The sequence below is a fragment of the Herpailurus yagouaroundi genome, unplaced genomic scaffold (assembly GCF_014898765.1).
Source record: "Herpailurus yagouaroundi ecotype Mexico unplaced genomic scaffold, PumYag 210, whole genome shotgun sequence".
Lineage (NCBI taxonomy): Eukaryota > Metazoa > Chordata > Mammalia > Carnivora > Felidae > Herpailurus > Herpailurus yagouaroundi.
In genome coordinates this window covers 413,238-428,557 of record NW_024412441.1, presented here as the reverse complement: position 1 = coordinate 428,557, position 15,320 = coordinate 413,238, and the positions used below count along the sequence as shown (strand labels likewise).

Here is a 15,320-nt window from a genome sequence, read left to right as displayed (position 1 = left end):
GGGCTAAATGGGTAAGGGGCACTAAGGAATCTACTCCTGAAATCATTGTTGCACTATATGCTAACTTGGATGTAAATTTAAAACAATAAAAAATAAAATTAAAAAAAATATATTATACCAAACCAACCACCTTAAACACCTCTCCACTTCCATATCTAATTGACATCTCAAATTTAACATGTCCAAAATGGACCTCCTGATTTTGAACCCACACTTCTCCCCTAAAACCATCTATCCTGAGATTTCCCTTTCTTATTAAATGGAATTACCATTCACTTAGTTTCTGAGGCTTAAAATTGTAAAGTCATTCTTAATTTCTCTCTCTCCCACCTCACAATCCTATCCAAATTTAAGTCTGTGAGCTCTACCTTCAATAAACATCCCAAATCCAACCACTTTTCACCATCAACCCTCTTCAGAACCACTCCAAACTTTCTAACTAGATCCCCAACATATTTGCCGCACTCCTAGTTTTCTACATGGAGTCTAGATCCCAGAAAAGATAATACAAAATAATGGCTTTCAAAACATGCATAGAAGCTCAACCTTACTCATAATCACAACTAAAAAACCCAAGAGAATATTTTTCACCTATCAGTCTGGCAGAAATGAAATATTTGATATTATACTGGGTTGGCAGGAATGTGAGGAAATGGGCATTCATCCACAAACAGTGTAGGTGGGACCATAAATTGGCTCAGCATCCACTGAAAGCAACATGGTTATATTGACCAAAATCATAAAGGGACATACCCTATGAACCAGCAATTCTACTTCCAAAATTTTTTCTTAAAGATTTCCTAAGTGGAAGATGTTTATACACCTTCACTGCAATATCACTTATAAGAGCATAAGACCATTTTCATCACTAGGAAGATAGTGTGTGGGTGTACACACACACACACACACACACACACACACACACACACACACACACAAAAGAATATTATGCAGTTGTTAAAAAGAATGAACTAACTGTATACAGTATATACTGATACAGAGAATCTCTAAGGTAGGTGAAAAAAGCAAACTATAGGGCCACGTGTTTAGGATTTTAAAATCTATAGACAGTAGTGCATAATGGTCAGAAGCTCGGCCAAGTGAAGAGTATGAGTGACCTCAGTGAGACAAGTTGCTTAAACTGGCTATGCCTTAATTTTGTAATTTGTCCACATGGGGTCTACTAACAAAGGGCTCAAAACTTTGCCTAAGATTATTATTTAAATCAACAAAAGAAAGAAAGAAAAAATAAGCAGTCTTTTAAAAATATGGGTAAGAAAAACAAGAATTCTGGAAAAGACAGAAAAAGAATTTTTAATTCTTTTTAATATTTGCAAAGTACAAAGTTTTACAAATGAGAAGAAAAATGACAAAGGATACACAATGAATATGAACAGAAAAATTCACAAGTTAACACAAATACACAATACACAGCATACATACAAAGACACTCATCTTCAATAGTAATCAAAAACATAAAACTAAAGCAACGAGACTGCCACATGTAAGGAATGTGGGGATATCTGAGAAACAGAGATATTAGGAACATTCTAATACAGTGCAGCTGGAAGAATATACGGAAGGAACCTGTTGTAAACTAAGGTATTACAATTAAAATGAATCAAATTTACTTTTAAGAATATGAGCATAGAGGTGCCTGGGTGGCTCAGTCGGTTAACTGTCCAACTTTGGCTCAGGTCATGATCCTGCAGTTTTTGAGTTTGAGCCCAGCGTCAGTTCAGAGCCTGGAGACTGCTTCACCTTCTGTATCCCCCTCCCTCCCCTATTCATGTTCAAGGAAGGAAGGAAAGAAGGAAAGAAAAAGGAAACAAGAAGGAAAGAAGGAAGGAAGGAAGGAAGGGAGGGAGGAAGGAAGGAAGGAAGGAAGGGAGGGAGGGAGGGAGGGAGGGAGGGAGGGAGGGAGGGAACCTAAGTATAGGAGCGGTACCTGGGTGTCTCAGTTAAGCATCCAACTCTTGATTTTGGCTCAGGTCATGATCTCACGGTTCATGAGTTTGAGCCCCTTATTAGGCTCTGCACTGACAGCATGGAGCCTGCTTGGGATTCTCTGTCCCTCTCTTTCTGCCCCCCCCCCCCAACTCATGCGGTCTCTCGCTCTCTCTCAAAAATAAACATTAAAAAAAGTGAGTATAGGGGTGCCTGGGTGGTTTAGTCAGTTAAACGGCCAAGTTTGGCTCAGGTCACGATCTCACAGTTCATGAGTTCGAGCCCCGCACTGGGTTCTGTGCTGACAGCTCAGAGCCTGGAGTTTCCTTCAAATTCTGTGTCTCTCGCTCTCTGCCCCTCCCCTGCTTGTTGTCTCTCTCTCTCAAACATAAATAAACATTTAAAAAAATTTTCTTAAATGAGTATATAATGGGACAGGTATGCAAAGATGTTGTTCCCTGCAGTTGCAGTTTTTTTTTTTACAACCAGTAAAATAAATGTCAGTAATATATTATTTTCCTCTTTATGTATTCAATCTTTTAAATGTATTTTTTTAACACATTCACTTTTTTAAGTGAAAAAAGAAGATCACAGAATGGTATTTTTGTAATATAAATTATTTGAGTATTTAATATATCCATGGAAACTCCTAGAAGCCATCCATCAGCTGAGCATCATGGCAAATCAAACTACATGGGGATCTTCTTTTGAACTATCTAAACATGTTTTCTTTCTTTACAATGATTTTCATGTTATAATATGTTATCAGAAAAATCAATATATTTACACTTTGGAATAAAAATGACATACTGGTTTATGTAACAGAATACTTCAACCAGCAAAACTAAATCTAATTATTCCCAGTGAGTTTTAAGGCAAAATTTAAAAATTAGGACCTAAAAGAAAGAGTACAAGAAGGGACTTTGCTGAATAGGGGAAGTACCACAGATTTATCACCAGAATCCCTTACACCATCCCCATGAGGACTATCTTCCATCGTGGTTATTCCTATGTTTCTTACCACAGTTAGTAACCTCAAGAAAACAACCATCCAAACCAAAACTAACTCCCTTAATGCAGACAATGACAAAAGTGCTAATGGCAAAGTAAATAACTTAATCTGAAGAGTAATTAGACATTTATAGATATAGAATCATTATGCATGATCTAGTATTCAATAGATTTTATGTCAAATGCGCTTTTAAAACACGAAACTAATAAAACAGATACTCTATAATGACCACTTATTAATTCCACTGTGCAAATTATTAATTCAAAATATTCAATCCTACAGAAACTGTACCACTGAAGTAGGGGTTGCCTTTCTTTCTTTAAATTTTTTTTTTTTTAACGTTTATTTATTTTTGAGACAGAGAGAGACAGAGCATGAACGGGGGAGGGGCAGAGAGAGAGAGGGAGACACAGAATCGGAAGCAGGCTCCAGGCTCTGAGCTATCAGCCCAGAGCCCGACGCGGGACTCGAACTCACAGACTGCGAGATCGTGACCTGAGCCGAGGTCGGACGCTCAACCGACTGAGCCACCCAGGCGCCAGGGGTTGCCTTTCTATGTACAAGTCACAGGAATTAAAATTTGTTTCTGCATTCTAAATTTACGCCTAAGATTTATATTTCTAGGGTTCATTTTATTCAATGTTCACTTTTCCTACCAGCAATAAAGTTCTAGCAACGTTTATGTTTGCGTGTTTAAGATAATTTTAACATATCCACATACAACCCAACAACAAAAAAGGTTTCAATCATATTTCATAGACATTTGATGTCTTAATACGTACCTGTCCTTCTCTTGAAAATTTAAAGGGTGGTTTGTGTTTAATAACACTTGTTGCAAGCCTTAAGAGTCCTGTAAGCCCATCATCTTCTATATTACCATCTTGATGATCAAGGATTTCCCTGCTACACAAAAAAGAACACACGCAAAGCAAGATAGTTCACATAATTATGTCCTTTATATCTTTTTTCAACAATATAACTGTCAATTTCACATTTAAATTTACCTTCGGATACAGTCAGCCAAATGTCGTGCCAAAGCATCTAAGTCGAGGAGTGTGGTCTTAATACAAAGAGAAAATACAAAATTCAAATACATATATATTTTTTTTGTTTAGTAGCCAGAGATTACTAAAACAAAACACATCCTTTCCTTGTAAGAAGAATTTAGTCTCCCAAATTCACGAATATACCATTTAAATTATAAATAATACAGTTATTCTTTACCTATACATGATGTCAATTAATAAAATTAAAGTTGTAGGGGTGCCTGGGTGGCTCAGTCAGTTAAGTGTCCAACTCTTGGTTTTGGCTCAGGTCATATCTCACAGTTTAAGCCCACAACGAGCTCCACACTGACACTATGGAGCCTGCTTAGGATTCTTTCTCTCCCCCTCTGTTCCTGCTCCTCCTCCGCTGTTTATCTGACATCAATATTTTATGAATACTCAAGTAAATTAAAACACATTCAATTTTTTAAAATTATTTCTCAAATAAAAAGTAGAATACTTTAAGAATTCAACGTACACTGCTCCTTAAAAGAAGTGCAAACACTATGGGATTTTTTAAAATGTAAAGTATATGAAAGGCACTGGGATTAAAACACATTTTAAAAATTTTTTAATTTTTAAGTAATCTCTACACCCAAGGTGGGGCTCAAATCTAACAGCCCCAAGATAAAGAGTTGAATGCTCTGCTAACTGAGCCAGCCAGGTGCACAAATTAAAACACATTTTTTAAAAAGAGGGAAAATGTTTCCTAAATACCTAAATGTATCTTCTCATTTTGTTAGATGCATTTTTGCTTACTAAATTTATGAAGGAGAAAAAACAAAAGTCTTAGGCGGCAAGTTTGTCTTTGAAGTTAATTTGTTTTAACCATCTCAAAATATTTTAGTCTAAGAAAATTAGATCAGTAAACTGATAGTTTACCTTAAATTCTATCTGAATTGCAATTTTATTTTACATATTCAAAACTCCAAATCCACATGCTATTACAGAAACCTGTATATTTACATTTAAAGTCTGAACTTCACATTCCAAGTAAGATTTTACATCTACAAATCCTACTCAGAAGAAAGGAAATTACTTCTAGGTGCCAGATGAAGACACTTCAACAAAGGTCAAAGTAAAAACAACAAAGGAATTACAGCAGAACAAAACAGTACAACTACAGTAAAATAATTACGGTATTTTCAACTCTTACAAAATGATAAAAATGCCCTTAAAAATAAAGACCTATATAAAGTCATAAACATACATGTGTATAATCCATCTCTATTAACAAGTTAATGCATAATTTTCTGAACATACCTGACTAGCATCCTTTATATGTATATTGTCAACTAATTTGCACAACAACCAAAAATACTCTTTACATCCAGGTTTTAACATTGGTTCTTCTTCATAATCATCTATCTGTTAAAAAAGATTAAAACTCTGTGAAAACACTTTAAAAGGGGGAATAATTTAAAATTACAATACATCTAAGAAACTACAGACCTTACAAAAAAAATTAAATCCCTGTAAAAGCAGTATTCAAAATTTAATAAAGTATGGAGAGAACACTTCTAGTTCCTGTGAAATTAGAATAACTACGTCCATAAATAAACGAGAACTTTCAGAAAAATATTACCCTCAAATTTCTTATAACCTGTGATGAATTAAGAATTCAATGAAAATGTATCAACAAAAGAAACCTACAGAACATGAGTATATATAAACCTATGCAAATGCAGTGGTCTTTTATAGTTTTGAAATCTAAAACATAAAAAACATTTTACATATCTCACATACTTAATGACAAGTAAATATGGAGGAGAAAAATGTAAATCCTACAATGAATCATACTTCTGAAATTAGTAAAATTTACTTAATGAGCTCTGAATTTATTACGTGGTAGAATTTTTTACGAAGCTAGGATATATACTGGAATAAAGAAAACTGAAAATTTAGAATATCATTATGATAGAATACTGCAAAAATCTGTGTTAGTAAATAAGAAAGCTTCATTTATCATGTTTTTATCATTTTATTTATTTATTTATTTATTTATGTTTATTATTTGAGAAAGAGACAGAGAGTAAGCAAGGGAGGGGCAGAGAGAGAGGGAAACAAAGAATCAGAAGCAGGCTCCAGGCTCTGAGCTGCCAGCACAGAGCCCAATGCAGGGCTCAAACCCACAAACCGCGAGATCATGACCTGAGCCAAAGTCGGCCGCCCAACCGACTGAGCCACCCAGGCGCCCCTTTATCATTCAATTTATTAACACAAGGTCCAAAACACAGTAAGAACAAATGCTACTTCCAAAACAGAATACCCATGAGAGATTCCAAAGAGCTGAAATTAAAGCATACAAATTCCATTCCTAGGTGTAATGTGTCACTCAATATGTCCACAATGCTGCCACTTTAAGAACTTTATGACTATCCTCTTGGTAAAAACTACATACAGTGAACAAGTACTCAAAATTACTCCAAGTATATAATACAGTGATTAAAAGTTGACACAAAGAAAACTGCAGAAATAGAAACAGCTACTAAACACAGTAAAACTTACCCTGATAGGTTTGAGCGCTTGAGCATCGGGAAGAAATTTCAACAATGTTGAAGCAGCCAATAGCAGAAAGGACCGATTGATTGAGTCTCCTCCATCCAGCCCTGACAGAGATAACTTATAAAGACCATTGCAAGACTCATGACGGACAGCAGTCTAAATGAAAAAGAAAGTTCCAAAGACAGTATGAATTAAGTATTTAAAAGTTAATCTTTAAATATGTCAGCAGAAATAACATGTTAGATGGCTTCTTTAGTAATATATTTTTAAATGCAATATTCTGATCACATACTCACACACATAAATATCAAATAAAGTACCCCAAAGTATACAGTAATATGTAGAAACATGTTAGAAATTCCCAAATATGGTCATGATAAAAACAAACAAACATAATAACAACAAATACAAAAGGGACTAAGAAAAGGATATTCATAATAATTTATTTACAAAACTAAATAAAGAGAGAAATATTTCAGAACAAGAAGCAATTTAGAAAGTACTTAACCAGAACATTTTACAGTTTCTAAGGGACTTGCCCAAATGTCACAATCATTACCTGGGACACAGCCAGAACAAGAATATGCATTCAACTCAGAGCTAAAGGTATTAAGATGAAGTGACCTAAAATAATATGACTACCGTGGTTAAGTGTTTTATCAAGAATATGTTTCTACCATTTCACTTAGGAATATGGTATAAGCAACATCGAGATATGGTTAGTGAAAATTATATTGACCTGAGTGTTGACATCAAAATCAAAATATATTTGACTAATTTTTATTATCTCTTGTATCTAAGGGTACACTCTAATTAAACAGAAAAGGAAAAAAAACTTCTCTAAAATATAAATTACCAAAATAAACACTCGAGTCCTTCCCAGAAAAAGATTTTCAAAATTCTAAAGCAAAATAATCAGTTTTATTTCAGAAAAAAGACAAATATGAATGTTACAGACTATCTAACATTCACATTTACGTGTATATAGTTAAAACATAATGAATCTTAAAGTATTTAATAAGTATATTCCAGTTAATGGAACATATTTACGAAATCAAGTCCATTTGTTTCCATTAGCTCTTTTTTTTTATTATCAATGCTAATAATATCAAACAATATGAAGAGTAATAGTTCTAATCTTCAATCCTTATCTTACCTCAGGAATAAGGAGAGTCAATTTCTTTAACCAATCTTGTAAATGGTCACTATCAGCAAGGCTAGATTTCACTAATGAACAGCAATGTGCCCAACTCACCAAAAGCCACATTGAATAATGTGAAACTAAAGAGAAATTAGAAAAAAATATGACTATAAGGATTTGCACTGTAAAGAAAACACAATGTTCATTATTAAACATTATCTAGTTATGCAAATCTTTATCTATTAAAAACTACTTTTGTAGAATCCTTACCTTCATGCCTAGACCTGTGATCGGACTGAGCTTTCAAAACTCTGTAAAGTAAAAAAAAAATCCACCACCACCAATTAAATTCAGCGATAAAATAAAAATGACTCACTTTATGACCACATATCCTTTCAAGTTATACAATGTACTCCCCCAAAAGAATAAATTTTAAGAAAAATATCTATTTTTCCTATAGTCTTTATCTTTTAAAGAAACACTGGTAAAAAATTATTATAGACCACTCCATATGATTGTTCAGATTTAATGAACAATATCTGAGTGAATACAGTATTGATTGAAATAAGTGAACCCTCAGGAAATACTCAGGATTTAGTTACTAAAAAAATGTATATTACAAAGAGAAAAGTTATAATGGTTTCAATTGCAAACTTCAGACTTCCAATTTTAAAAATAAAATCATACACTGACATATAATGCCCTTCCTTTAGTACTGTTAATGCCAATTTCTATCAGAAATGGTGAAAAGCAAATTATTAAAAAGTAGAGAAAACTAACTTAATTCTGTATTATTTTAGAACCATTTTTCTCCATACATTTAGTTACTTCAGTAGAAAATGTGCTACTACAATTTAAAGTATTAAAAACTTTCATTGTAACAAAACCAATAAATGGGGATTATTTGTCTTATAAATAAACAGTTTGGAAAAGAAAAAGCACTGATCTCTAGCATCCTCACTTTGTTATAATTAACAAAGTACCTTTCAAACTCTCAAAAAGAAAGTAAAAAGTACTAAGATACAACTTATATATCATATATTTGTCCGTATTTCATGTTTAGTTATTATCATATTAGCATAATCAACTTTACCAAAAGCAACCTACCCATCTATCTTTTAAATATATAGCATAAGAAGATTTTTGATAACACAGGCAAAATATTTGCTCTGCCTTAATTAATACAAACCTACCACCATATGAACTCAAAATGGGGGCCTATGAAAAGATAACGGTGCATGAACAGGCACTGAGAAAAAACAAGGATGAGGAGCGGGGTTCACATTACAAAGACTGTAGTAAGTTAAGAATGGAACTGGTAGAATGAAAACAAGAATTGCCACAGAGAGAACCAGCTTGAATAGCAGCAGGTGGTAGCAAACCTGCATGTTTATTTTTTCTCGTGTGAGGCTAACAAAGTCATGTGAACATTTCTTAATTCTCAAGAAATAAAACCAGATTAAAGCAGTTACTGAATTGCCTTGTTACCTCAATGTATTGTGGTATGTTGGAAGAGTGAGGTAGAGTGTGGGTTAGTGAGGACACAGAGGAAGAGTTAAGAATTATTTAAGTGAAGAGTATTGGTGGTTAGGGTATAAAATTTATCTGATCATACAATCAAAGGTATGTTATAGTAATCTCTTCATTTCTACACATTGTCCATTCCTAAGTTTTATAAACAATGAGACAAGGTATCTGGTACTAAAAATACATTCTTGAGCAAGATCAGATATAGTTCATATAGAACTCAGTGTCTAGTGGAGGTAGATATTGATTAAGCAATGAATGTGAATTCAACTGAGACAGAGACCCAAAAAACAGGGTAAATTATAAAAGAAATAATCATGCTATTTATATGCAACTACTGCCTATGAAGGTGACTTTTAAAAGCATCTAAAAACAGCTATCAGCTATTAGCCATGAATAAGGTCAAGCAATTTCAAACGTGTTTACATTAGCTTTATAAATCATTTGAGTATGATGGCAAACTTCAGCCCAACATAAATACCTACACAATATTTAGAAATTAATTTCACAACTTTAACTTATGTGATTATTAAAGGCATACAGTCAGGTACCCATGTATCAGTCAGCAATTACCACAGTTGAATTTTTGCATTAAAATTTTGTACATTATTTTCAAAAAAAGAAATCTCCACCGTAGCCCAAATTAAATGGGATATCACCTGGCTAAACTATATTCATATACACGTATTTCCAGCTCTGTCCACCAAGGCCTAGAAACAAGGAGTCCTCAGTAGCAATGAGTATACCAAGAACCCATATTTTGTTCCTCCCCAACAGGAACTACAGCTTCTTAAAGAAATGGCTGATTCCAGGACTAAGGTAGAGAAATTACATGCCTTGAGGATCTGACAGTGACAGGAAAAATAAAAAAGGACTCCTTCCCTCCACCCCAAATAATAGGGATATGTCAAAATGACCCATGAACAAGCTTGAGGCGGCCAACTCAGGCATAATTTGAGTAAAGTGAATAGTAATAGTAATGAACTGTAACAAACCGAATGAAAAATAATCCATTAATTCAAACTGATATGAAGTAAAAGGAAGAAGAGAAAACTCTTCTTCAAAACAGAATGTCAACGAATAAGCATAAAAGGAATGGTTGTAAGTCAGAAAATCACTAGTTTACAAACATTTACTAATAACTGAATTAGGGAAGAATCATCTCTGCCGAAAATGAATGAAAGTTTTATGAGGAGCAGCTTCCCACGGGTTACTTTTCATTAGAAAAAATCAGAAACCTTACTGTAAAGAAACCTGCAGGAAACAAAATAAACTAGTAAAAATTAATATCATTAATAATGGGACAAACTGACATCACCAGTTATGTATTGAGAAAGACACTTTACTTACAGAGTACTCCTGCTAAAAATGTATATACTCCTGCTAAAAATGTATATAATCTGAATTTAATCATGAAGAACAATCAGGAAAACCTAAATTGAAAGATGCTTTATAAAGCAACTGGCCCGCACTACTCAGAAATGTCAGTATCATGAGAGGCTAACGAAGTATCCCTGGGTAAAAGGAAATGGAAGAAATACAACCAAATGCAGTACATGATCCTAGACCGGGGGGGAAAAAAACACTATAAAGAATATTAATGGGACAATTTGAGTGTGAACTATATATTAAATAACACTATCATAACCATGTTAAACTTGCTATATTTGAGTGTTTACTCAATGTCCTGGTAGCGAAGGATTATGGGTAAATGGTCATGATATCTGAACCTTACTCTCACAAAATTCAGGACAATATATAAATAAATATGTGCGCACACACACACACACACACACACACACACACACACAGAAAATGAACGTTTGTGATTATGCAATAAAAACTGACAAAATGTTGACAATACACAAATGAAGATGAACAGTAGAAGAGTTAAGATGTCCTAACAGTTTTTCTGCTCACTTAAATGTTTTCAACATGAAATTTTAAAACACTCCATTCTTACTACAAATACATACATAAATTATGTAAAAACTTCATACCTAGGAGCCAGATTATCATATGTATAAGTAACAGACATAAGTCGCTGAATCAAACTGGTTCCTTGGACAAGAACAAGAAATACCTTCAAAACAAAAACATTACAAAAAAATCTTTAAATATGCTAAAACACAAAAATGCATTTTTAACCCAAAACTCCAAATTTGATTTTTATCTATGACAAAGAAAATAATACAGTAAAAATATCAATATTAGAAAATCAGAATTTTGCGACCAAACTTAAGAATAGCAACTTAAAAAAAATGAAAATTTAGAAATACAGAGGCCAAACTATTTTAGTATTATTATTATTATTATTTTACAAAACTATTCTTTGTATTTTACCCACAAATTCTTTACATGTCACCCACATGGGTGAAAAAAATATATTACACATGTTGGTGGTTTATTGGGGTGGTGAAGGAGAATTACACATTTTTTAATTTTGAAATAAGCAAGTAAGGCCAAGCAGCAACAGAGATCTCAACCATCCTGAAAGAGAGAAAAAGATGAATACAGGGCATATATTCTAGATTAAAAATCCTGAGGATCAATATTCAGTTTGCAAACTTTCAAGCTGCATGATTCTAATAAACTACTTAATTTTTAGGTATTAGTTCTTCTATATAATGGGAATTCTATACAATGTTCTATAGAGTTCTATATAATGGTAGAAAATAATTTGCTAATTTATATAAAGAATTACTGACTCCCTTCCGCAGATCGAAACCCTTCTGGGCACTTATGTTATAAGCACTGTTCCCATCCTGGAGGTTTGAATCCACTGCAGCAGATAACATAGAAAGCACTGTAACACAAGGAATACAATGTGCCTGCCACATGAGCAAAAAAAGAGAGCAGCAACTAAACCTGTCCCTGGTGAAATCGGAGCAGCTTTAAGGAAAGCGGTCTAGGCTGAAATTTGAAAGTTCAACTTGAAATCTGAACATTCTGAAAAGCTTTTTAAGGATAACAAATGAAATAATGCATGACAGTAAATTATGAAAAAATTAGTGTTCTTCCTCACTATCTATAGAATATCAAAACTGGCTAACTTTTGTCTCTAGAATTAATATAACAAAGATTTTTGTTCCCAAATAGCTTAATACACTAAGTTCTGATTATGATAAACCAATGGAAAAAAATATTTAGTAAGCACCTTTTCTAAACTATAGAAGTATGTACACAGAAAAAAATCATAACTATTAATGGTAGTCACCTATGACTAGGAGGATAGGTTCACCTATATATTCCGAATTATTGTCAATAAGCATGTACTTGCATATACTTTTTAAAAAACAATATTTTTAAATTCCTTATGTATGTAGTTTATATCTATACTATTTATATTTATTATTAAAATCTCAAGAGGATGGGGCGCCTGGGTGGCTCAGTTGTTTAAGTGTCTGACTTCGGCTCAGGTCATGATCTCGTGGTTCACGAGTTCGAGCCCCGCGTCGGGTTCTGTGCTGACAGCTCGGAGCCTGGAGCCTGCTTCCGATTCTGTGTCTCCCTCTCTCCCTGACCCTCCCCCCATTCATGCTCTGTCTCTCTCTGTCTCAAAAGTAAATAAACGTTAAAAAAAAAAAAAAAAACACATTAAAAAAAAATCTCAAGAGGAAACCACTAATCAAGGTCAAAGCTGTGAAGTTATTTAATGAGTTAATGGAAAGGGGAGCTTTCAAATTATAACTTGGAAAGATTATTCTGGAAAAAAAATTAACTGAAACATTTAGCAATGCAAGGTTAAAGTAAGTAATTGGCAATAAGCAATACTGGAAAACACATTTAGATTACACTGTAGTCTCCATAGTCTATTTTAATTGTATTAGCTGTAAATGATTTGGAATACTAACAAAATCATCTGGCCCCTTTAATCTCCAAAATTCCAAAAGGGAAATATGCTTCAGGTTTCAATTTTCACCAGTAGTTTCCAACCTATGTTCACTACAGAACCTATTTCTCTAATCAGAAACAACTCACAATTCTAGAGTTTTTAGGGGCAGCTATGAGGTAAGATGCTGTTCTCAAAAGGTTACAAATGAGGAAGAGATCTCACTAAAAACCTGTCTTCATCTGTCCCCATTTCCCAATTCAGGGATGGAACAATTCGAACGGCAAATATTTGATCACATGAACAAAAAAGAATCCACAGCCAGAAAGAATTCTAATTATACTTGTGGATGTCATCCTGGTTATGGTGCCATTTTCATTCAGCTCTAAATATACCATTCTATCAACTTGCTTTGTGATGTTAGGGCTGGTACATCATAAACTAAATTCCTCTTTTGCCAGCTGGTTTCTATGAGGTTCCATTAACCTGGGACACTAGAGAGATTACTTCCTTGCTTGTTCTGTCAGCACTGAAACATAAGTATTTAACCCATTTGATTTCAGAAGCCATTGATTTCAGAAGCAGTAGCAGAACCCCTTCCTCAGAGGCCTAAACTGCAGGCCAACAAGATCCTTATAACCTCATTTCTGATAACCCCAAACCTTTTCCATATGCTTCTCAAACCCTAGAGGTGGTGAATGGTTACTCCTTTGAGTTACCTCAACATTTTCCTTTTATATATTTAGTCCTCCAATACATACACGTAAAAAAAATTATTTACTTTAAATCACCTCTGTTCAAACACCTAGTGGGGCTTATTTCCCTAAATGGACCCTGACAAATTTAGTACATAAATTACTGTGTAAATGACTAACTAACTAACTACAGTTGGAGTACAGCAGAATGACATTCATTCCTGAAATTTGGATAATAAACTGAAAAACATTACTATTTCATAATTACTACTAAATTTAAAATGAAGGTATCACTTCAGCAGTTACATCATATTGTAGTAGTCTGGGATCATATTCCTTATGCATTAGCGTATTCTTAACTTTATAAAACTCAAATAGAATTCATTACTATAATCTAATGGGAACTTCTGTACTTTACCTCTGTTAATCTTGGTATATGAAGACCCTTGGCATGATCACCAGCAGCCTTTCTTGATTTACCAGGCCAAGTTCTTTTCCTATGGCTTTCTGCTATACCAGACCAGGCAAAGACATCGTGATAAGCTAAATCCAAATCAGATGGATCTATTGCAAACTGGCATATTAACTTCAGCAAGCAAGCAAGACAGTCTAGCTGCCACTGTGGAAAAGAAGAAAATGTCATTTCCCTATTTTGGTTAATTTAATATGGCCACTATATAACCTGAAATTGAAAGCTAGAAAATAAAATTAAGAGATGAAGTACTGTTGTTTTTCCATGCAAATGACATATACTCCAATATTCTGGAGCCAAAGCAATTCCCCAAAATTGTAAAAAATAACAGAAGATTTTGCACTTTACATAAGGAGATTTAAAATAAAAATATTTTTGGTAAAATATTTCATATGAAAATTAATTTCTGATTTAAAGCTCTACTTTAGAATTTTAAAAACACCTCCTGTGAGTAAATTAGTATCATTTATGTGCAAGATGAAAGTTTCAGAGTGCTCACATCAACAGTTATTTTCCACTCTTCCTAATCCAACTTCCAAATTGTATAGCTATACCAATATTCCAGGTAATGCAGCAATACTACATTAGATTTTCAAGAAAGTTATCAAGAAATTTCAGTAAGAATAGTCTTTTTAACAAATGATCCTAGAAAACTGAATAGTCATACTGAAAAAAGTAAATGAAACAAACCCTCAACTTCACTCTGCATATAAAAAAATTAACTCAAAATGCATCACAGAAATAAATGCAAATAGTACTTATAGTAGAAAAAAAAGGGGAACATACTTGCAGTCTTGGAGCAGAGATTTCTAAATAAGATATCAATTTTGTTAAAATTAAAAACCTCTCTGCTTAAAAGACACTGTCAAAATAATGAAAAAAGCAAGCCACAGATTGAATACAAATATTCCCATACATACATGTAGTGGAAAAACTTGTCCAAATTAATTAAGGAAAAAAAAAAAAAAAGTCTTACAACTCTTTGCTAAGGTGGAAAGGAAAAGGAAAAGGAAAGGAAGAACAACAACAACAAAAAAGTCCACGATATGAACAGACACTTCATGAAAGAAAAAAAAAAATTCATGGTCTTAAAAAGTATGAAACTTAAGAGATTCAGTGAAAGAAGTACTAATGAAGGAAATT

General features: G+C 33.5%; 1 protein-coding gene across 2 annotated transcripts in view; it reads right to left on the bottom strand.

Moving 5' to 3' along the window:
- The window catches only part of USP34 (ubiquitin specific peptidase 34), a 250,839-nt gene that overhangs the window by 68,822 nt on the left and 166,697 nt on the right, over positions 1 to 15,320 (bottom strand). For both annotated transcript variants that reach the window (XM_040453637.1, XM_040453636.1), the window contains exons 34-41: positions 14,124 to 14,324; positions 11,179 to 11,261; positions 7,922 to 7,962; positions 7,667 to 7,791; positions 6,514 to 6,666; positions 5,269 to 5,373; positions 3,964 to 4,019; positions 3,742 to 3,862 (exon numbers count right to left, since the gene is read on the bottom strand). In XM_040453637.1, the coding sequence (XP_040309571.1) occupies positions 3,742 to 3,862; positions 3,964 to 4,019; positions 5,269 to 5,373; positions 6,514 to 6,666; positions 7,667 to 7,791; positions 7,922 to 7,962; positions 11,179 to 11,261; positions 14,124 to 14,324 (885 nt within the window). The remainder of the gene's footprint in view (positions 1 to 3,741; positions 3,863 to 3,963; positions 4,020 to 5,268; positions 5,374 to 6,513; positions 6,667 to 7,666; positions 7,792 to 7,921; positions 7,963 to 11,178; positions 11,262 to 14,123; positions 14,325 to 15,320) is intronic.